At 45.8% G+C, this 22,897-nt stretch overlaps 1 protein-coding gene across 1 annotated transcript in view; it reads right to left on the bottom strand.

Annotated features, from left to right (window-relative positions):
* Positions 1 to 6: 6 nt before the first annotated feature.
* The window catches only part of CRY2 (cryptochrome circadian regulator 2), a 40,445-nt gene continuing 17,554 nt past the window's right edge, over positions 7 to 22,897 (bottom strand). The window contains exons 3-14 of the mRNA XM_026849337.1: positions 22,721 to 22,897; positions 19,904 to 20,012; positions 16,380 to 16,522; positions 8,495 to 8,679; positions 7,105 to 7,193; positions 5,919 to 6,059; positions 5,122 to 5,433; positions 3,898 to 4,049; positions 3,545 to 3,747; positions 2,999 to 3,088; positions 2,361 to 2,502; positions 7 to 1,872 (exon numbers count right to left, since the gene is read on the bottom strand). Of these exons, the coding sequence (XP_026705138.1) occupies positions 2,363 to 2,502; positions 2,999 to 3,088; positions 3,545 to 3,747; positions 3,898 to 4,049; positions 5,122 to 5,433; positions 5,919 to 6,059; positions 7,105 to 7,193; positions 8,495 to 8,679; positions 16,380 to 16,522; positions 19,904 to 20,012; positions 22,721 to 22,897 (1,741 nt within the window). The 3' untranslated portion in view covers positions 7 to 1,872; positions 2,361 to 2,362. The remainder of the gene's footprint in view (positions 1,873 to 2,360; positions 2,503 to 2,998; positions 3,089 to 3,544; positions 3,748 to 3,897; positions 4,050 to 5,121; positions 5,434 to 5,918; positions 6,060 to 7,104; positions 7,194 to 8,494; positions 8,680 to 16,379; positions 16,523 to 19,903; positions 20,013 to 22,720) is intronic.

The raw sequence follows: 22,897 nt of genomic DNA, 5'->3' as shown, positions 1-22,897 counted from the left end.
GGGGGGGGGAGAAAGAGTCTCTTTTTCTTTATACCTTTCTACCCTCAAGACAGTGGGAGTAAGGTCTTGGTCACACCGAAGGAGACAAAACCTGTTGATTACCAGGTTATCCACCAGGCAGTCTCTGTGAAGAATAGTTCAGAAGAATGTAAGGGCAGGAAAAGCAACTCATTTACTTGGTCAGTCTGCCCAGTGGATTCCCTTGGGAAAAGGAAACTAGGGTCAACGCCCCAGGGAGATGAGTGGGAAGGAAAGGTTATTCAGCTATTCAATAAATTAACTCACAGACCCAACTCAGCCACTCCAGGCTTCCCAGATACATTTGAGTCAGTTTCTATTCACAGCCCCACTGCTCTGGGCTCAAACACAGCCTCTAAACTGAATCCGATTATCCCAGTCAGAGTGGGAGACAACTCCTATGCTCCCCAAAAGCTGTTAGTTGCATAAGCTCACATATAGCCCTACACTATTTGTGCCAGGCAGGGATGAAAGGTTTTGGACAGCAGATGAAAACAGTGCCAACAACAGCCCATTGCATAGGATTAGCGACTCAACCTAATCCCTCTTGAAAACAGCCAAAAGAGAGGCAGTTCTTCTGCAGTACCACCCTCCCTTGCCCTTTTAGGTGGGAAGGTGAGCAGAGGCACTCTGCCAGCACCGTGTTGAAATGACATGTAACAGGAGCAGGCCAAGGAGTGTGTGGTTAAGAGCCAGGAAAGCTACACAATTGTCCTGCTAGACTACAAAGCACCAGCGTGAATGCAAATGGCAAGAAGGAGCAGTGTGCAGGGTATGAGGTACAGGAGTACACTGTGCAGAAACTTGAAACACAGATGCCAACACAGGAAAGAGCTAACATCCACACAGAACGGAGAACGGACTGAGCCTGAGGAAAACTCTCTTCAAGGAGCTGATATGTAATACGTCCCCTACCAGTATGAGGCACTCCACAGGGCTACACACCAGACACTGGTCACTCCGTTTGAGAGAGCTCTCACTCAGGGCAGGAAATGCTGTAGAGTGCAAGACCCAGGTGTAGCTCCCTTATTATCTAGACCAGCAAGCTTCTGGGAGACTGCTTTACTCACATCAAGGCATGAGTTTATTCTCTGACGAACTCCTCCTTCTCTCAAGGCTCCCTCCCCTCAGATGTGAAACTGCTCTGAAGCTGCCCGTTCCAGACAACAGCACTATACAGTGAGATCCTTCTTCAGGGAGAGCATTAATTGCCTTTCAAGTGTACAGACAGTTTGTATCTCTCCATTCTTGTCCTCCATTTCATTTCCATCCCACGAGTACCATCCTGATTTACTCAGAAAGCATTTACATCCCTGTCAGTCTAGCCTAATGAAAGTGATAGAGATTTTCCTGTTCTCTTGTAGGAAGGGTACTCTATTTTTGACATTGTAGCAGCTTCCTTCTCCTTATCCCCTACTATAATCTGAAGTAATCAGCGCACCTCACTGTCTAGTACTAGCGACAAGAAAGGACATTCACTATTTCTGAGATGCGTTGATGTAGGGAGCAGCATCTGCACATCAAGTCACATGCACTGAGTCATTGTCAGAAAAGAAAGATACACCTGTGAGTGAACAAGTTGATAGAAGGCTCCTGCCCCCTTAAATGTGGACAGATTTTGGGCATGGCTGAGAAGAGACATATTTGGCTCTCTGGAGACCAGAAAGCCAAATATTCCCAAGCACAAGTAACACAGTGCCCTTTTGCGGCAGCTATTGGAATTACACGTTTATATGACACCCCAGATTTTCTGTTGCGGATCACAAGTTCCAGTCCCTCTGGGGCAGAAGTCCCTCCTCCTCTGGCCATCTCTTCAATACTCTCACTCTTCACTGGTAAGGTGCTTGTCACCAGCTGTAGGAAAAAGCAGAAGAGAGAATTTGCCTTGACCCTCACCTTGTACTGAAAAGTTGTCAGAACATGCAACCAGCTCCTCCCCTCCTGGGATCTACAGCATTTCAGGCAGATGACTGGACCCTGCTTGCTCCCCTCCCCCAGCCTGTACCCTCACCACATCTGCAAATCTGGCTGCAAACCAGCTCTGTGGAAGGAGAAGCAGCCTCGATCCAGCAAACCCACCACCAACTGTACGCTGTGATTGTTCTAGCAACAGGGTACTGCTCTCTGCTGGACGACTGAGATAACAGCTTGTCAGGCAAAAGCCAAACAACCAGAGGGCAGAGCACTGCCAAATGACAGGGCTATGGAATTACAGTTAGGAGCCACCTCCCTCCACAAGCAAGGCCATTTTATTCATTGAATTGAAGGGAGCAAAGAAGATTGGGCCTCGCTAGCTGCTGGAACAGAGTTGTTTAGGCCAGGTGACACTAGGGACTACTCACAATCATAAACTCTTGCCAGGGATCTCTGGAGCTGGGAGACCCGTCACTTTGGCTCGTTTGTACAGTTCTTCAGTGCACAGCTCTTCTGCTCCCTCATGTTTGCGCTTTGGAGAAGCCTGGTCTGCTTGTGACAGCCTCATCGCTGTAGAGGAAGAAGAGTCATTGCAAAGTTTACCCTGCCTTTGGATCTCACAAGTGCACCCTAATCTAACCTGCTACAGAGCTGGGACAAAGAATATGCAGTGCCACAAGCACAGAGAGATGCTGGCCACAGCCTTCCCATAAACTTCTGAATAAACCTTGTTAAAAGCAGAATAATTAAGTCTCTCAAAACAAACACAAAAGTATCATCTGACAGTGGACAGCTTGATTATACCTGATTAGCCCTACAGTGATTTGGACTTTTCCTGTAAGTGGCTGCATATGATCCTGTACGGGCAATAAAAGATTAACTTCAATGAGCTCCTGCTCTTCAGCCCTTTTAGGAATGAAGGCTCACTGGGGACTTCTGAAGAAAGCCTAAAGGAAGGCGAATGGGATAGGTTTTCCTAGCTCTTCTTTTTAGAAAAGGATCTCTCTCTCCTGCCTGTAAGTCAACATGAAACTGTCTCAGAAGCACACAAATAGCTCCAACTCACCTGTACTGGTGCTGGAGCCCTGCCCTGAAGCTGAGTCTGTGACAGGGCCGCTGAGATCTTCCACACACGAAGGGACTGATGCCAGTAAACCTAGAGAAAGGCAAGGCAGTTAAGAAACAAAAAACCACCTGGGGTAGGAGAAGCCTTTCACATGGAAACACCTTACTGATCACCAACCAGCACATCCCTATCCCAAAGCAGGAGTTCAGAGCTTCACTCATCCAGTGCCAGCCACAGAGAGACACCATGATCTGGCAGCGTTATTTATTTAGGATGTTTTGCCTAGGTTTTTTTCCAAAGCAAAGAACAGGCCATTGGTGGCATATGGATGGTACTGTGCCATTGCCAGCTCTCTAAACTAATCATTAAGCTGTCCAAGAGCTCAGCAGAGCTCTCCCTGGAAATAGATTGAGCAGCTTTGGCAGGGACTGCTTCCTCTTGCAAGGACCAGCCAGACACTAGTGCTATCTCTTTCAAATCATGACCCCCCTCCTACCATTTTATCTCCTATTACAGACACAATCTTTTGCAATTGTTGGTACTTACAGAGTCCCCTATAGCGTGACAGCTGCTGGTAGATCTGCTTCATGCGTTCGATGTTCAGTCGGCTGGTCTCCGCATGGTTCACCATGGGTTTGGGGTAGTCCACCCCAATGATGCACTTGGCTGCCTTCTGCACAGACTCTGGGGCATTCCACGGTTCATAGATGTATCGTGAGGGGAAACCCTTTAGTTTGGGCAAGTACCTCCTGCAATACAAGTAAAAAGATCCACAAACACCGCTTAAAGTGCAGCAACGCAGCATTCACAATGCACAGAAAGCACCGTGCACTTGTCTGCTACTGAACGACTTAGGCTCACAGATCAAGCCAGAGAGAAGCTCCAGTCCCATTGCTTACTTGACATAGTCACCGCTGGGGTCCGTGCGACGCCCAAAGCCCACGGGGCAGTAACAGTGAAAGAACTGCTGGAAAAACGCACTGCATGAAAGCCACATCCAGCTGCCTGCATTTACGCTGAAATCTGCATCCAGTAACAATTCGTCAAATACCTGCAGCGATTGGAGGAAAAAGACAGTGAAAGCTTCCCCAGGCAAGGCTCTGGGGCAGAGGGACCCAAACTGCTATTTTAAGTGGCAGGCTCTTTGCTGTGCGAACAGCTCCGAGGAACCAGAGCAGCAGCAAAGAGCCGATCTGCTGGCTGAAGCCAGCTGGCTGGTCAATACATCTCATTTCCTGGTGCTTTCACATAAGGAGGCACTGTCTGCTCACGCTGATAAAAGTGCTGGCTCCTCTCTCATGCAGCTACACACTAAACCACTACCTAGTGCTGCAGCAAGCCTTGGGTATTGATCCTAACCTGGGAGGCGTAGCAAGGGCAAAGCACCAACTGTGGGAAAGAGGCGGATGGTGCACAGAAGAGCAAGCACCAAAGCCAGAAGGAAGAAACCCTCTGAAGGTCCCAGAGCAACTGCCACTGGGAGGTGGACAGGTTTCAGCAGTAACTCATGTCCATGCACAGATGCTGTACTCTGAACATCTGGCCCTATGATGTGCTTTCAGCTATGCTCTGTTTTGTCAGCTCTGTGACAAGATGCTCCTGCCTCCACTTTCTGCATAGGGCAGTATGTACACTGGACAGGTTCAAACTGTCTGTCCCTTCAGATGGCCCAAGAGGAGGGCCTTTTACCTCTTTACTTGAGAGATTCTAGACTCAGATTTCAGAGTCATGGAGTGTTTCCTGACCAGCATGGTGATGGATTATACGATGAGGAAAAAAGGTTATAAAGTGACATTGAACTTGCAAAGAAAACAAATGAACAGAGAACTTTTCTAAAAAAAATTTTTAAATCCCCCAAAACCCCAGTCCATATTTACCAGTGGGTCCCACTAACATTTAGTTACAGCTGCTGAAGAGTCCTAATACTGTCAGAGCCCCATGGTAGAAGGCAGAAAGAAGTCAGGCTGTTGGCAGTCCAAGAACTCCCTAGCAAATCCTCTCTTCCACGCAACTTTTATGTGCGAAGCAAAAGCCATACCTGTGTGCCCATCCTTGCAGCGAGTGCCAGGGAGACTTTGTTTTCCTTATGGCCTCCTGCAAGCCTCTGGAAATGCCAGACTCACCCTGACGCCTGACTCCCAGCTGATCCAGAGGTCGCCCCTGGTCAGGAAGCAGGCCACCGCGTGCCTGGCCAGATGGTGGATCCACCCTTCCTGTCTCAGTTGGGTCATGATCGCATCGATCCAAGGGAAGCCTGTCTTGCCCTCTGCCCACTTTGCCAAGGCTTCAGGGTTCCTGTCCCAGGGGATTTGGATGCAGATGGGGTTCCCCTCCATACGATCAAACTTTGGGTTGTTTGTGGCTGCTGTGTAGAAAAACTCCCGCCACAGAAGCTGTCCGTACAGAGAGAGGGGAGGCGTGCTGTTCCGCTTCACCTGGGGAAGAGGGAACAAGGATATTCAAAAGCAGGGGAGGACTGGCTTCATTAAGCTGAGCTGTAGGCCACCCATGTATTTATACACAATTCCCAAGTCAGTTACTAACAACGGCCGTGAAGGAGCTTAATTCCAGACCATTCTTTACCAGAAACCCTGGGGGGGTGGGGGGTGGGTGTGAAGCCCTTTTAGCTCAATCAGTACACTGACCAGAGACTTGAACAACCCCAAACTAACAGGAAAAAGCTCTACATGGGTCATGATAGAAGGGTCTGGGCTGAAGAACAGGGTATCAGCAGATTTAAAGTCTGCTCTACTATATACAGGAGAACCACTTTTTCCCACCCAAGAGTCTCTTCTGCAACAAGCTTAGCCCAGCAGTCAAACAGAAGGGAGGCAACAGTTCTAGCACATTGTTTGAGAACCAGCACCATGCTATCTACACTCAAAATCAGCCTGCTCTCCAGATGAACCTTCTGTTTTACCTTCTTATACAGCTCCCAGAGACGATAGTAAAACAAGCGGCAGGACAAGCAGCCAAAACGCAGGTAGGGACTGAGTCCTGTAGGGCTGGCCAGCAACGAATTGGCGTTCATCCTCGGTCTTTCATAATTTGCAACCCATGCCTAGACATATTGAGGAGAAATGAGCCAAAACCTCCAAATTTGTGGGACACTACTAAGGTGCAGGTGGCAAGGCCACTCGGGTCTGACAGCAGAATCTCTTTTATTCACTTCCAACCACTGCTGGGAGATCTCAAGTGGGCAATCCCAACCCCCACACTCCATTCAGGAAATGCAAAACTTTTGCTCCAGGATTTAAACCACTCAGTCATTTGGGCCAATTAAAGGACTAAATATGCTTTGCATGCAAGCACTAATGACCCTGAGAGCTCCTAGGGACATATGCTAACACCATTGTTTATGTCCAGATAAGTCTATCTCATTTCACACACTGAATATGAAAATTTGGGTAAATCCAGACCTTTTTTGTGGAGTATTACATTGACAGTTTATTCCCCCTTCAGGACAAGAATTTATGGTTTGAACTCTACAACTGCACCAAGCCACCCAGCATTAAAAAGACACAAATGGTTTAAAACTGAGTCATGGCTCTGCAACTGCCCCATTCTTTACTTTGAAATTGTTTGCCTTGTGCACTATAACGAGGGACATACACCCCACAGAAAAAGCGTGGGTATTTCAGCACAGGGCTCAAGGAATGCCAGCCAGTGAGACAGTGTATTAACAGGGAGGGGTACAAGGGGAAGGTATTCTTTTATGAGCGTGTACTCAACCAATACCTCAGCTAAAGAAAATCCAAGATGGTGTGCAGCAGGAACTGGGCAACTTACAGGAGAGTTTCCAAGTTTGTACTCCTTTAAAGGAAACCAAGGAGCAAAAACAAGGGAAAGAATCCTATGCACTTCAAAGAGCAGCAGAATTAATATACAGCTCTGCTTCTTTGGGTCTGAGGAAGCCCAGGAGATCCCCGCTGCACACATGATCCAAGATGGCCGAAATACTCCAATAATACCAAACACCTCTTCCAGAAACGAATGCTGCAACCATTGGTAGGTAGAGCAGCAAAACAGAGCAACGGCCAACGCTCAACATTTTTTCATTTGGAGCCACACCTTGCAGGAATTGCCACCTGAATAACATGGGTTACCTTTCTTTCCAAGTGTTTATCCAGTCGTGCCAAAGCTTCTGTCTCCCCTCCTTGCCAAACTGCAGGGGCAAGACCGTCTGTTGGAAAGCCTGAGGAAAAGAACTTTGTAAGATTTGAAGCCACACCTAGAAAAAGGGTACACGTGTGATTACGCACTAATAACAGCAAGACACTATGTACTGTGGTTGCCTAACACAGCTTACTTGCTGCTCTAGTCCTCCTACAGCAGGAAAATCATGTGGAACACGGGGAGAGCCTGCTTGTGACATTGCACAAGGGGCTCTCCCTGCAATGCTTCAGGCAGCCTTCTGGGGACTTTTCCCATTTCTCCCATGCCAGCACTCTCTTTGTGTGTCAGCATTATCCACAGGGCTCTCTTCCAAAGGCCAGAGCAGCTGGGAAAGGAATATCTGCTCCACAGCTCTGCCTTACAAAATACCTTGCCATGGACACCAGGAGCTCACCACAGACCCTGGCTGCTCCTAGTGAGGCTCCTATTCTGCTGAAAGCTGGTGCTGGGGAAGGCACTGGATTAGTGCTGAAGAACCACTACAAAACGGGAAGCAATAATGTAGTTTTCCTGCACTGCTCGAGGCTGACAGAGGAGCCTCCCCTGGCACCAAGCATAGCAGTGTAAGGTTGCAGGCAGTCTCACATCAGGCCAGGCATTAAAGGAAGCGGATCTACCCAGGACTGCAACACTTAGGATACTCCTGTTAAGTCTCCCACTTTTATGTGACTGCTGAAACTGTGCCTTAAGGTACAAGGCGATACTCCTGTAATGCTGGTATAGAGCCTCCAGTCACACACATGCAGACAGTATTCTGCATTAATCCTTTATTGCCTTGCATTTAGATTCACTTCCCTGATGTAGGCCTTGCATTCCTCCTGCCTCAGCTCTCTATTCATTCTCCTTCTCTGAGAAAAATACAGGACCAAAAGGCATAGCAGGATGAGTGAAGGAAGTTTCTGTATTATCTTTCATCTTGCTAAGCTCCCAAATTGGTGCTGCTTGGCAATAACTGAATGAAATGATCTCAGCCTGGTACACTGTTAGTTTACCTCTTCAGGTCTGTTACACAACGTGTCAGAGACGGCAGTAGGAGGAAAGCAGATGGCGAGGACATGAGACACTGATACGGTGGTTACACGCTCAGTATAGCAGAGAACATAAGGACAGCTGCAGAGCGTTTCAGAGCAGTGCTAAAGGGGCCGCTGTGCATCCACCCAGCGCAAGGGACATCAGTCTGTGCTCATGAGGTTTAGGACTGGGCTAGAGGCAGCCCAGGTCAGATGAGAACACTGGAGTTGTCCTGGGCACGTGTCAGCCATCAGAAACAGATCCCCTTTCAGCTGGCAGTTAACCCTTGCCTTTACCCTTGACACATACCCAGCTCTTCCAGGGATGGGACCCCGTACACATCATCGTGGTTCTCCTGGATGTCCACTTTACACGTCTCCATTTGCTGGCTTATTACAGTGCTCACTGGCTTCTTTGGGAGCTCCATACGGCTAATGATGGCCTGGAAACGCTTGTAGGTGAGGGGTGGCTTGTGGCCATTCAGCTCAATTATTCTGGAGACAAAATACGCAAGGTAAAACAACACAGCCTCACTACCACAGAAGACACAAGGAAACGATAGCCAAACTGCACCCTGCTATCTCTGCTCAGGATAACCTTCCACTTTGGATGCACAAATCCTCATAGATCTAGCTTCCACTTGATGCATCCCTCAAAGGGATATTAAAAACCAACCAACCCCCCCCAAAACACACCAGAAAACACAACCCCATATACTAATTCATCTCCACGGGAAAAACAAAGCAGCTCCAGCTGAACCAGGCTTAGCATTACATCTGTCTCCCAGGGCTCCTCCTCAGACCCCTGTATGAAATCAATCTGATTACCCCTTTCAGTCTCCCCAAGATGGCAAATCCCTTACACCTTGAGATATCCTACCCTGATTCTGACCTTACTTCCTCCCCGTCTGACACAAAAAGTCTCAGCCTGTTAGTGACCCCTCCTCCGCCTAGCTCAGATGAGCCAAATCCCAGTTCGCGTCACTCCCGTGATTAAAGAAAACACCATCCTCCCCCATGCCATAAGGTCACAAGCTGACCTGTCTCGTGCTATTCACCTGTGTCAGATCATGCTATAGAAAAGACAGCCCCTGTTCCCCACTCCTCTATTTCACTAAGCATTCACAGCCCGCTAGGGCCACTCAGTCTTATTTTTCCAGGGACAGAGAGAGCTATGAGAAGCCCCTTTGGGCAAGGTTAATCTTCCCCAGGGTGAAAGATGCCTGCAGGGAGAGGAAGGAGTTAACAGCAAAGCAGACAGCACAGGGATCGCCAGCATTACATAAAGTTAAGGCAGCCAACCCCACAGCTCACACGAGAGCTGCGGCAGAGCAGCCTTCCCCACCCATTAGTCAACAGCTTATGCAAGGGGCTGGGCTTAAAGCCGAGCCTTTCGGAGGACGCCATGTGCCTTCCCTTCCCCCCGAAGCCGCACGTGTAGCGAGGAGGAGCGACATGCCGGCCGTGTGTCCTCACGCGTGCTCCGCGGGCACTCAGCCTCCCTCCGCACCCTGCGGAGGAGCCCGGCCCCGCGCCCCAGCCCCCGAGGTCGGGGGGAGCGAGGCGAGGGGAGCCTTCCCATCACGCAGCACAGGGGCAGAGGTTAAAAATGAAGCCTCCTGCAGTTTCCTCCTGTTTTTCCGCTTCTAAGTTATAAACGATGGGATAAGATGACACTAAGGACCAGGACGGGGGGAGGGCAAGCAGACACGCACAGAGCACTGTACATTTCTGGTGCCAGGCTGTAAACGTGACCGCGGTGTGGGCACGGTGCTCTCTGCCAACCCCTCCAAGCAAGGGCAGCGAGGGGAGCCTTACAGGCAACACATTCTGTGCATCTGCTCTCACACATGCACTTTTCAGCCAGCTGTCTCTGTACCACCCCAGAAGATGGCAAGAGATCACACACTCTCATGAATGCTACCCACCACAGCCTTATCCAGGGCTCGCTCTGAGCACTGGGGTCCCCAAAGAAGGCTGACAGAGATCCCCAGAAAATCAGTGTTTCCAGCTACAGCACTCTGGAGAGGCTCACTTGTTTCCAGAGGAGTTCAGAGCTTGAAAGAGAAAACGTGACAAAACTGCAGTTTGCCCTGAGGTGCTTGTGATGGGTGCAGGGAAGCCACTTCTTTATGGCTGCCTCTTTATTCAGTTGAAACAAAGAAACTGACTCAACAGTAAAGTTTTTTACTGTTAATCATGTATTCTTAATTAGTAGCCCTGGGGTCACCCCAGGGGTTCTCCACCATAAGGGCTTCCCCGAGTTAGTAAGGGACATAAGTTTATACACATAAAAATCATATATATTCATTAGATTTCCTGGGAAGGGTTGTCTTATAATAATGAGTTTTCTGAATTAATTTCTTTAAGTTGACACCCCTTTGAGTAAGTGTCTTAAGTTTTACTAGGGGTCTTTGGCGGTCAAGGGAAGAAGTAAGTAGTCTTCCTCATGGTGTTTGCTAGTTGACCTTCTTTCTAGAGCATATGCTGTGAAGTAAAGTTCCGGTGTCGTCTTCTGAAATCAGCAAAAATCATCCTCCTTATTACAGGGTGTCTGTATCCTTTTGAGTCCCTCCTATTTTAGTTTGCACATTCCAGGAATTGTCCAAGTGTCCACTGAAGGTCTTGAGTCTTGGTTATCAGTGATTTACATAGGAAGCCTAACTAGTGTCTTAATCTTACCTAAACGAACAAAGAGGCCTAGGGAAACGGGGAGTCTTGGGGAAACAGAGATACAGATGAAGCAAAACACAAGCAAAGCTTTCCTATATCACAGTTTAGTCCTAATCAAGGACTGTCATGAATTCAGTTGTTTGAGCTCTTTCACAGTCCTCTTCATCAGATCTGCTGAGGCTGCAGCCCAGTTTGAGATCCACACTATTACACCCGGTGCCAGACCCACAGCTACAGCTTTGGTGAACAGACAGCTACGTGGAGCAGATCGCTGTGACTTGCAGGTGGATGCCAGTGTCTGTATCTGACATCCTCAAGAATGTGAATACAAGTGAAGTTACCTAGTAGAGCTCCTAAATTCCTGGGACACAAGTCTGTAAGAGGCAGGATTAGGACACATTGCACATTTCACAGCACCTGACACTGGCATTATGCAACAAAATTTGAACCTTTCACAATACTGCCATGAAAAGAAGTATCAAATATTAGATATTGTACAATATTAGATTTTATACAGTACGTACTGGGTATCGTAGTGCTGTTCAGCCTTCTGAATAAAGATTTGTACAGGAAGGCCCCCAAGCAAGAATCCTTTCCTTTCTCCTACCGTCCTTCTAACTCAGGCAGTACAATCTCACAGGACTCTCCCCAATGCCAGAAAAAGGGTGGTCCCCTCCTCAGGATTTAATACTCCCGTTTCATCCATCTCCCCCAGTGCAACTCACAGGCTACACGTGGAAGTTATTCTTCTAGTTTTCTTGAAATGGAAGAGAGAAGAGCAGAATGACTGTATTTGTCATACAAAACCTAACCTGTCTGGTGTTAGTGAGCACACACAAAAATGGCTGTGCACCAGACTAGCAATACACTGCCCAATGCTATCTGACAGTAGGACCTTGATGCCAGAAGTTATGAGGATCTTTTTGACTGTCAGTCACACAGTCACACTTTGCCTCAATCAAGAAAGCAGACAACCAAAACCTGATCACAGTTCCGGGGCTGCTAGGATTATAAGGTATCCTACCTACAGTCAGTCACCTGTGCCAGCAGAGCGTCTGCAGACTTCAAAAGCACACCCTCACAGGTGTCAGCTTCTGACTCACATCTCCACGGCAGTGCCCCAGCGGGATGGCTGCTGGGCTAGGGAAAGCTGCTTGCCTCAAAACCCTGACAGCTCAGCTCACTTGCAAATGACAGGGCCTGGTTCTGGCAAGGGACTGAATGTACTCCCCCTGCTTCTTCGCGCGAGGAAGAGCTGGCTGCCAGCAATTGGCAAGCAGGCTGCTCAACAACACACCCCACCACCAACTCATGCAGACTAGTTAGTTAGCCTTGCCAGCTTATGCAATTGTTCTGATCTAAATCCTTGCTCCAGAGAGCTTGTGTATGGCTACTCCTACAGAAGATAAGGGGTATTTCTACAGATTTCAAGAGGAGATGGAGGGATAACCAACAAATATTCCCCACAACAGATGCTGGACAAAGGACGAACAATTGAACTTCCACAGAATCACACACATGAGCAGATGAAAGATGAAGAAATGACTTGATGACAGGCTAAATATCAGTGCAGGGGGGAAACACCTGACACAGAGCACCATGCAAGACAGATGAGGATAACAAGATCCAGCAGGCAGAAGTTTGACTTAACCTTCTTAGACAGAAATAAACCACTTTTTGGAGTAGTGTGACTACGAACTGCAGAACCACCAGGGCAAGCACACTTCCCTGGTGCTTGGTTCCTTCAAGTTAGTATGTGCTCTTATTAAAATGCATTTAACTATCATTTCAGTCTTAGGCTGGAGTATTTGAGGAAAAGCTGCTCCTAATGCACGCTACAAACATACAAGCTCACAATGTTCTTCTCTGACCTAAACCACTCCCCCGGAATCACCCAGGCCTGTCTGGGATTATGGAAACCACAATGCTGGCCGTCAGCAAGCAGCCTACAGAGGATTTAGATCCTAAGGAGGAGGAAACAGGCAGATCCAGAGAAGGGACAAAACAACCTGTCAGCTGGAAGTTGTTGGACAGAATAACTGTCAAGTAAAGGCTTTGAGCAGGCTAAAATGATACCAAAGAGATTATCTTTTTTGTCTGATTTCTACAATCTGAGCATCACTAACCTTGACTGGGAATCCCTCGGTTTTCTTCAGAGTATTTTCCAGCACTGATGCTGATTTTGTGTAGTCCTCTCCTTGTTTGGGGGGAGAGGAGGGAAAAGATGCTCTGATAATCACACAGCTATGCTGGCAATGCCAACAAGGAGCATACCGTAATCTTCCTACTGGATAAAACTGGTCAAATTCACAAGTTAACTGAACAGGCTGTTTGTAAATGTTTAATAGGAGCTGGTGGAGGTGGTACCGGGAATACACAGCAGGGGACAACAGAAGGACTGCTGGAATCATTTATGTAGAAGTGAGAGATTAGTTTAAATTGTTTAAAACCAGGCCTGACAATCATGTCAGAAATTTGATTAAAGAAAGATGAGAAGTAGGATGCTACCACCAGGTTACTAATTATGCAGGAAAAACCTGGTGAGCAGAGGAACAACACATACCATGAATTAAAAGACTGGATAACATGACTGGAGGGTGATGTACTCTGAGAGGCTTCCAGGAGAAATACAATATTAGAACTGTATTACCACCTGCTGAGAAATCTCAGAGATGCCAAGAACCAGGAAATGTCAGAGTAACTGGAGACTTCAACTGCCTCCACACAGACTGGGTAGCTGTCACACCCCGCTGCCTGCCAAAAAACAATTTTCTAGTTGCCACAGATGACTGTTCCGTGAAACAATCAAGAATCCACAAGGAAAGGCAATTCATGATTTGGTCATAGGCAGCTCTAAGGTATAGCTGAAAATGTTAGTTATCACTTGCCTGCTCTAACCGTGACTTTGCATGCATCAATTTAACATCCTTTCAGGAGCAACAATACCGTAATGGCTTTTATTTCAAGAAGAGAAATGTGTAAAACTAAGGAATTGTGCTAAGCAAAAAGAACAAGCTGAGTGGGGGGGGAAAAAAAAAATCAACAACTGCACATAAACTATCAAAAAAGATTTCAGAAAGATTACAAGAGTCAAAACAATTACAGATTAGCATCAGCAAAGACTAAGAGAAGGCAAATTCCTCAGAAAAATGAAGGCCAAATAAAGACAGCAAAACCTCAAGCTTTGGTATGTTAAATTACAAATCACAAAAGCAACCTCCCAACCCAAATGAAAGTTTGAGAAATCTTTTTAAAAAAGGGAAAGTATTAAAAAAAAATTTTCAAAAAAATCCCTTTATAGACACTCCAGGACATTTATAGGGCCAAGAAGTGATCAAGTCATAAAAAAACCCAGACACTGCAACAGCACAGCAAAAAAACCCTGCATTTATTTTTGCACATGCTTTAACTATGGAGGTATTCAGGGACGTTACAACTCTGAATCTTTTTAAGGAAATGCGTCAGGAGATGTCACAGACTGGGAAGTCAGGAAGAAATGCCACAAAACAGAGCTATGCTTGAACAGCAAGAACTTGCCAGGACCAGCAAACATTCACCCAGGAGTTCTAAAAGACATCAAGCAATACCCAAACTAATAGCTGCTGCATGTAACACTTGCCTTAAAACTGTCCCAATACTAAGAGGTAAAAAAAGCAAATACGACTCCAGAATTAAAAGCATTTCAAGGGCGTCAGAGAGATGACAGAATAGAGTCTGGTATGTGCATTAGGCAGATGGGTAGAAAATACTAATGGAATCAGTGAATGCATGGGTATATACAATATGCTGGAGGCTTAATTTGGCCTTGGTAAAGGGAAGTCTGCCTCAAAATCTATTAGTGACATTTGAGCCTGGGGCAAGGGAGATTCAGTTGATAAACTCTACCTGGATCTTCAGAACCCATCTGATGAGATCCCTCATTCAAAATTTTTAAAGAAAACATGATAAATTGGGATAAAGGAAAAGGTCCCTGCAGACAGAAAATTCTTTGAGATACAGGATAGAATACTAATCCATTTTTCCAATGGGAGAAGAAATCCTACACAGACCTGAGCTAGGGCTTGTGTTGCTCAACATTATTCATAAAATATCTGGTAAGGGACAAAAAAAGAGCATGATGATAAAGTTTACTGACGCAATAAGCTATTTGGGATGGCTAAACATAAAAAGCAATTGAAAAATTTCCCTATACACCACACAACCAGCTGACAAAAATATCAGATGAAATGCCGTGTTGGTCATGTTGTTTCTCCACATTCATGGCTATGTGATCTTAAACTTACTTATATAGTAGCAGTCTCTCACATAGCTATGACCATTCTGGAAGGAAGCCCTGAGACATCAGTTTAGTGTTTAGCAGCACTCAGAATAAGCAAAAAAAATGCTAGCAACAGTTAGGATAAGACAGGAAACATTATAGCACTGTAAAAATCCATGTCGCTCATACATTTTGAACACTAGCTACAGTTTCACCACTGCTCTCCATCTCTAGAAACACCTAGAAGTATCAAAAAAGGTGGCAAAACTTTCAAGAGATATAGAACAGATTCTGCTTGAACTCTCCACGTTGGCAAAGATAAAAATGACATGAGGAAGGATGTGAGGGGTGTTGACATTGAAGGAGTGAGGATGTAATAAGCATTGATGGTCTCTCATAATGTAAAAATTAGAAAGCAGTGTCTGCTCACAAGGCAGGTTCAAGAACAATCCCCCTCCCTTCAAAGACAAACATTTCCACACAGCATATGCTAACTGCAAAGCTCCTTCCCGTAGGCATTTAGGGGTGTTAAAGATTTATAGGAGAAAATCTACATTCAGCATTACTGGCACAAGTCATCCAAAAAAAAAAAAAGGGGGAAAAAAACCGCAACCAACCTGTAAGAATAATACTGAAGCATGATTGAAGTCAAGCATACCTTAGAGTCTTAGCTGAAAGGCTGTCTCCACTGTTTAAGGAGATCATATATATCTATATATGGAGATCATACATATAAGTAAATATATGAAACTCAAAGGCAAGACTCCCTTATACCAAATACACAACAAAGACAAGGCATTCAGGTTTTAGAATAAGGTAAGTTTGCCCCAGTCTACCTTGTTCTACTTCTTCCAGCTGTCCTGGCACCTCCATCAGTTAAAAGCCCTGCCTTCATAACCTGTTTTAGACAACAGCTCAACTATCTTTATTACAATGATGCAAAAAAAGCAGTCCACGCAGTGAGGACATGCTCAAGGAGAGCAATCAATAGGACACAGCTGAGCAACTTAAATGACTGTCAAGTACCAAGCTTAATAAGCTTGAGGCAACACCTTGCTGTACATTCACGTCACTGTCAGCACTTTGACGTGCTCTAATCAAAAGTGCAAGTGCGCAGAGTAATCCTGTTGACGCCTTCTAGGCTCACACAAGATGACAGCGATCACCGTATAGCAATCAAGGTAATCAGGGAGACTGAAGTCTTCCCGGACGCAACAATCCCAGCCTAGCCTGGGCAACATCTCTGCCCTTGCTCTCCCCGTACCTGTCCAGGTCATAGAGGGTGTGGGAGTTCTCAATCACCACCTCCACGCCAGCCTCCTTGGCCAGTTTGACGATAGCTGCATCTCTCTCCTTACCAAACGGCTCCGAGTCGTATTCGAAGGTGAGGCGAGTGACTCCCCATTCCTGCAAGAAGCACAATACAAACAGCTGTCAAACAGAAGGCTCCTTCGAACCAGCACAATTATTAACAAGGACAGCGTTAACTCCTAGAAGCTCAGAGAGGGTTCCGAGAGGAACAGCAGTCTGGAATTGAGATTACCAAAGAATCAACAATTTTACCAGCTCTAGCAAGCACCGCATCTGCCATGCAGGTTTAAAACATGTAAAAGGAGGTATGAGTTCTTCTCTATTAGTGTTCTTAGGTTACAGCTCAGTCCCCAAACCCAACAGTGCCTTGTTTTGTTGCACATGCTGTCCAAAAGCAACCCTGCCATCTTATTCCAGCATTTGCAGAGAGAGCATTTCAGAGAACTCTTTCAATATGAGTTCTGCTCAATACCCCATATTTTTTATGTGGAGAATGCATTAAGTAAGAACAAAAAAACGGGGTAGCGGGAAATGCAGGACAAAAGATGGCAACTAAGTGAGCCTTTCTGGTCAGCACAATAGAGTATGATACTGCAATTCAGACTGAAATTAAAGTCTTGCCTTTGGGGATTTATTTTACCCTAGTTGAGCTGTGCACCTATTCAGTATCTTCACACCTTTAATAGATCCCTCACAGATTACATGGAATAGGCCTTATGAAAGAGCATTCAGCCTCCTGCAGGCTTTTCCAGAGCACAGTTTGCTTTCAAAGACTATGGCCTAGTTTTCCTCAGAAAATGAATCCTATGAGGTTTAATGGTTTCCACAGTGACCCTCCCAAGACATCAAGAAGAGCAGCAGTCCACAGATTTGTTTAGCAAACACTTTAGTCAAACACAGCCAGAAATCTATTGAGACCCTTAAAAAACCCCAACTAAGATATGAACCACATTCTCCAAGTGAGGCAGTCTAAGTCACCTCTGTACATACAAGACAGTCTTTTCCACCTCAGAAGCAGAACCAGAAACAAATCACAAAGAACAGATGCAATCAGTTCACTAAAGACCATGAAAAAATAATGCTAAAGACATGGAAAGGAATTCAGAAGCACAAAATAACTGTGTAAGTCCCCTTCCTTTCTAAAATTTCAGATTCAATCCTAAAATTACTATTAGAAAGGACAGAGAACTAAAACAGTTATGTACCACTGAATGTACATCTCAGAAAGGTCCTCCGCTCCTTTTTCAAAACAAGAACATGACAGCTTCCGTAACTATGAAGCAGGGGTCAAACAGACATGTTCCAGGCCTTGCCCTTCTCCTGTGTGATTCAACAGCTTCCTTTTAAACTTCTCTTTCTTTTATAAAACAGACAGTATCAGGCTGGCAGGATTGGAAAAGATAGCTTTGGTCTTGAAGGAACATACAGTACTGACTTGAAAGAAAGAAATGGAATAAAAACACATTTAAGCCTAACAGATTTTAGGTAAGAATACAAAACTTCAAATTCAGGTATTTCCTACAGTTTTGAGAAGCCCACCACTCTATGTGCTACAGCAGTGCACAGAAAACAGTAAGCTGTATGACAGTAAACTGCAAATACACAAAAGAAAAGTCATGATGGACTTGTCTCTTAGCATCTAGCCTATAGCAAAGAAATACTGTAGCGAAAAGAAACCACACTGAAGGGATGTAAGCAAAGTGCAGTGAACAAACTACACACTTTTCTTTGATAGAAGAGGTAAAATTACAGATGTTTGTTCAGGGAAAGTGAGACAAAAAACCTCTACAAAGGTTAACACAGACCTAACAAGTACACTTTTCCTCATGGTACCCACACATAATAGTGCCTTTGCAGCAACTGGTACCGATAACGTAGCTCAGGTACTGGCAGCAAGAGCAGAAATGATATGAAGTCTAAGTGTGCATTACCACATGTGACATAAATTTCCTCTCCACAACAGCTGACAGTCAGTCATGAGCTGCTAATCCACTGTTCAACACAGCAGCGCTGGAGGCCGGCATGCCCATGAAATCCATACGTTTACCATATAATAGCATAAACGCCCCCCCCCCATTCTTTTCAGCTCTGTTACAGCACATCCAAGGTACTCACCAACGCACCTGCCCAGGCAAAACAAAAGACTGTAGCAAAAAGCAGGTCTGGCTGATTCCACAACCATCTCTCCAAACCTTAGGCTCTGCCACCTTTTGTTCTTTGACCAAAGCAAGCATTTTTCTCCAACAAAGTTTTAATTATTCTGTGAATACCTTCAGCCAAAATAAGGAGCATGTGAACTACTACTAGCCAGAACTTACTTGCAAATCAAAAGATAAAAATAACCCAGACTCCGAAAAGGCTAAGAGCGACACATAGTTTGTGTCGTGTTAAGATGCAGAAGCCAAAATAAGCATTGATGCCCCTTCTGACCAGCACAGTCTGATTCCCTTCCCTGGTACTGCCCTCCTCCAGAAAATACACATCAGAACCATTTACAGCAGGAGGGTATAGGTTCAAGTGTAACTTTCCTTCTCAGCAGTGGGTCTATAGCAGGCTTTGTGAACAGTAATTGTGTCAAGCATATGTAAGGTACCGTCCACATGACAAACGCAACTCATAAGACTACTATAAGCCATGTTTTGTTTCATTTAGCTTTGTCACTCTAGGAAAGATACTGTCAAAAAGCTTCAAAGACAATGGGAAATACAATCTTAGAGCAGAACAGAGAAGAATGATACTGCTTGAGAAACCTTGATATTCAAGGAGATGCTCTTGCCAGCCCTGCCTCTCTCACAATCTGTAGCACTGACATATCACTTTAGAAATGTATCCCACTAATCCATCACCCACCACCAAGGTCACTGCATATTCCACTGTCCTAAACGATGCATCAGCAGGAAGCTTGGACCCAAGCTGTATTCTGCTGCTGAGCTGACTGAACTGCAGCCTTGAACAGAAGAAGGAAGGTCACCTAACATAAAAAACTTGGGAATTTTGAAATTTTAATACAAAGGCATATTTGCAATTCACATACAGATCAATATCTTTTTCAGTTGTCTGTAAAGGCCTATAGATGTAGCAGTCTTCCTGAGGAAAAGCTGCAGGGAGAAATGGCCAGCAGGGAAAAAGCTCTCAACACAGAGGAGTCAGCGTGTTACAGAGCAATCCTGCGAGACCTGATTTACAGAAGCAAAGGCAAAGATCACCATCCCAAAACAGAAGCTCAAGCACCACGGTACTAGGCTACACCCTACTGCTAAATTTCTTTGCAAGTCTGAGTTCAAGAGTGTATCTGGCTCCCAAGCTGACCCTTATGGATAGTAGTTAAAGAGTAGAGTTTTGTTATAGTGAAGAATTAGTTACAGTTAAGAGAAGAAAAGGGGATCGCCAACAATGAGCAAGTCATTAGTGAGTGAAAACAAGGATAGCATGGGGACATGTTTTTCTTCACTATGCTCCAGAAAATTATTCTCTTACTTTAAAGAGTCTTGGGAATACATCTGTTGGCTGCCCTCGCACAACAAACAAGCGAGAGTTGAGTTTCCTTAAACTGTTGTCCAGATCTTCCAGAGACTGGAGCAGAAATCTGCAGAGAAGAAACAACAGCAGTTAGCATCAGTCAGTTTGACTACAGCTAAAAGACAAATGAGAATTTGCATGGAATTCCAGCAAACCTGCATCATCAAATCAAAGTGAAAGTTAGGACAAGAAATAGAAAAAGAGAAAAAACCCCACAAGAATTCATATTCATCCATGGTCTGTCTACCAGCTGCTATGAGACCGCAGCACTAGCCAGCTTCCAGCCATTGATATGCATGTTCTGCTTGTCCAGATGCAAGAGGTTTCCAGGATTTTCTTCTTCCTGCAACCCCCTTCCCATGTTGCCTCTCAGAGTTGGCAGCACCCCCCTGCCAGCTGCTCTCTCCCCATTATGACATGGAGAAAAGCACAGTCCATACACTTCCCTACAGTATATTATTTCATGGGTTCTGGTGCAGGATAGATTTTGGATATGAAGTAGAAAGATGTCAATGCACTACTCCAAGCAAAGTAATGATTTTCTACAAGAACTGTGCAAGTTTTAAAGTTCTGGCTACAAATAGACAATGTCACAGCAGAGAAATGTACACTTCTAGCTCATCAGTAGCATGAGACTGCACACCAAGATCTCCCCAAGGCAAGAATTAGCTGTACTTATAACTGCTGCAAACTGCAATTTATCTTCCAGCATGAAAATACAAAGATGAGAGCATGCCAAGATATTAACCTATTTCCTCCCACCCGAAAAATGCAAAAAAAGCATTTAAGTGCTTTTTGTGTTTAATGTTGTCTTACAGATCCCCCACTATGCTATAAAACATCAAATGTATCATCTTTGCTTTCCCAGCCACACACCACCCCATCTACATCATAACTTTGTTTTGTCTAACTGGGCAAAAGACACCAGCTTTAAAACTTTAATCTCTGCCACAGCACATGGCACTGTTGGCAAACTCACAGTCCTTTGTAAATGAGCCTACCAACCTCTACCTTTCACTCATTCCCACATGCCCGCTCTGCAGCGTGACCGGCAAGACATGAGTAACTGCATCAGCTCCCTTAAGACCACACACAGCTAAGGAAAGATAAGCTACAACTGCCCTGCACTGCGGGTACTTCCTCTCTCCTCAGGTGCACTGCCCCTAATGGGAAATGCAAGCTTCCTGACAGAACAAGCTCCCTCTGCACTTCCTGAGGGAGAAAGGGACTTGGGGTTCACTGAAAGAAGGGCCCAGTATCACATACCCAGAAACAGGTCTGGGTAACCTAAACAAACCACTTCCCGACCCCCAGCCCACTTTTCACCTGTTATACAGGAATATCAGCTTTCCAAGGTGCTCTAAAAATTAAACAACAGTGAGTCCTATATGGCTCACACATGTTGTGCAGTTAAATAATAAGGGATTTTCAACATGATATATTTCTGGGAGCTAGGTAAAACACAAGCACTTGCTTTTGGAGCACAGAACTCTGAATACAAGTAATTGCATAAAAACCCAGCAAAGTGAAGGCAAGGGTACCAATGGGAAACAATGAACTTTGGTAAATATAAATAACTTGCTAACATGTTTTTGCCTAACAGCCAGTGGTGCTAATTTCTAACATCTGCAGTAGGCACACACCTCCAAGAAAACAGTATTTTAAAAAACCTTCACCTGCTCAGACATCCCATGACGACAACATCAATAAAACCACTACCTGCATCCCTCCCTCTGCAATGTTGGTGTAAACAAACAAGGATTAAATGGATCAGGAATTAATCTTTTGGGGGCACTGCGTTGGTTCTTCCAAATGAGGACGGTTAGTGCGAACAGCAACACGTGAAAGGCATTTCCGTCTGCTGCTGCCTGTAAAAAGTCTGGTCTATGGAAAAATCACTTCAGGCTCCTAGGATATTAAACTGTAATGCAATCCACAATTTGAACATCTACACTGTGGTCATTTCTGCACATTCACGATTTTTAAACCATCCTGATGTGGGGTTTAGAAATGCTTAGAAATCACCCACACTGACCCATTCCTTGAAGATGAACATAAGGTGCACAGCAGAGGCAAGCTGTCACGACTACAGCTTCCCTAACGCGCCGCCACGTGACATTTCAAAGAGCACTTAAAGGATTTTTAGCCAAGTGGTTGTCCAGTCAGGGAAGGGGGAGATCTGCTTCGTTTGTACCCAGGTGAGTCTTGCAGAGGAGAATCCCTCCCTGGATTGGGTTTCCAAATGTTTAGGCTGCTGAGACCTGACACAATAGCATTATGTAATGTTACTGGCTACCGGTACATGAGGTCCTGTTCTCTGCACAGACATGACTCATGCCATATGTTTTCCCATTTGTAGAGAGGAGAAAAGCCCAAACAGCTTCCCCTCTACCTTCCGAAGCGTATTTTCGTAAAAATTTGAGGGATGGGAGGAAGGCAGGCCTGCGCATATGCCTGGGTGCACTCGGCAGCCGAAGGGCAGCGGGAAGGCGTGGTGCGGCCACGCAGCTCTGAGAATTCTTCGCTCTTGTTTCTGAATTCAGAGAAAATCTAAAGCTTTCCTAAAGCTAAACGCCCCTCGGTTGCCGCTCTCATACATTCGCCTAGCTTGCAAGGAGAAAGTCTAATGACGTTACATAAAGTTGAAGGCTCCGGCTGCCGCAGGAGCCCTCCCCACCGCCGGTCCCGGCCGCTCCTACCCACACCCAACGCGTCCCGACACCTCCCCAGCCCCACCCGCGGCCTGAGGGCCAGGCGCCTCCTCAGCCCACTCACCGCCAGCGGTTGATGCCCACAGCGGAGGAGGCGGCGAACCAGGGATCCAGGATATAAATGCAACGGAGGGACGAAGCGTCCCGCAGCGCTTCCTGCAGCGCCGGGTTATCGTGAAGGCGCAACCCGCGGCGAAACCAATGCACCGAGCGGCAAAGGGCCGGGGCCGGAGCCACAACC

The sequence above is a fragment of the Athene cunicularia genome (assembly GCF_003259725.1).
Source record: "Athene cunicularia isolate RWA chromosome 5 unlocalized genomic scaffold, athCun1 chr5_part1, whole genome shotgun sequence".
NCBI lineage: Eukaryota > Metazoa > Chordata > Aves > Strigiformes > Strigidae > Athene > Athene cunicularia.
Note: the sequence above shows the minus strand (reverse complement) of the source record. Positions and strands in the feature narration are given on the sequence as shown.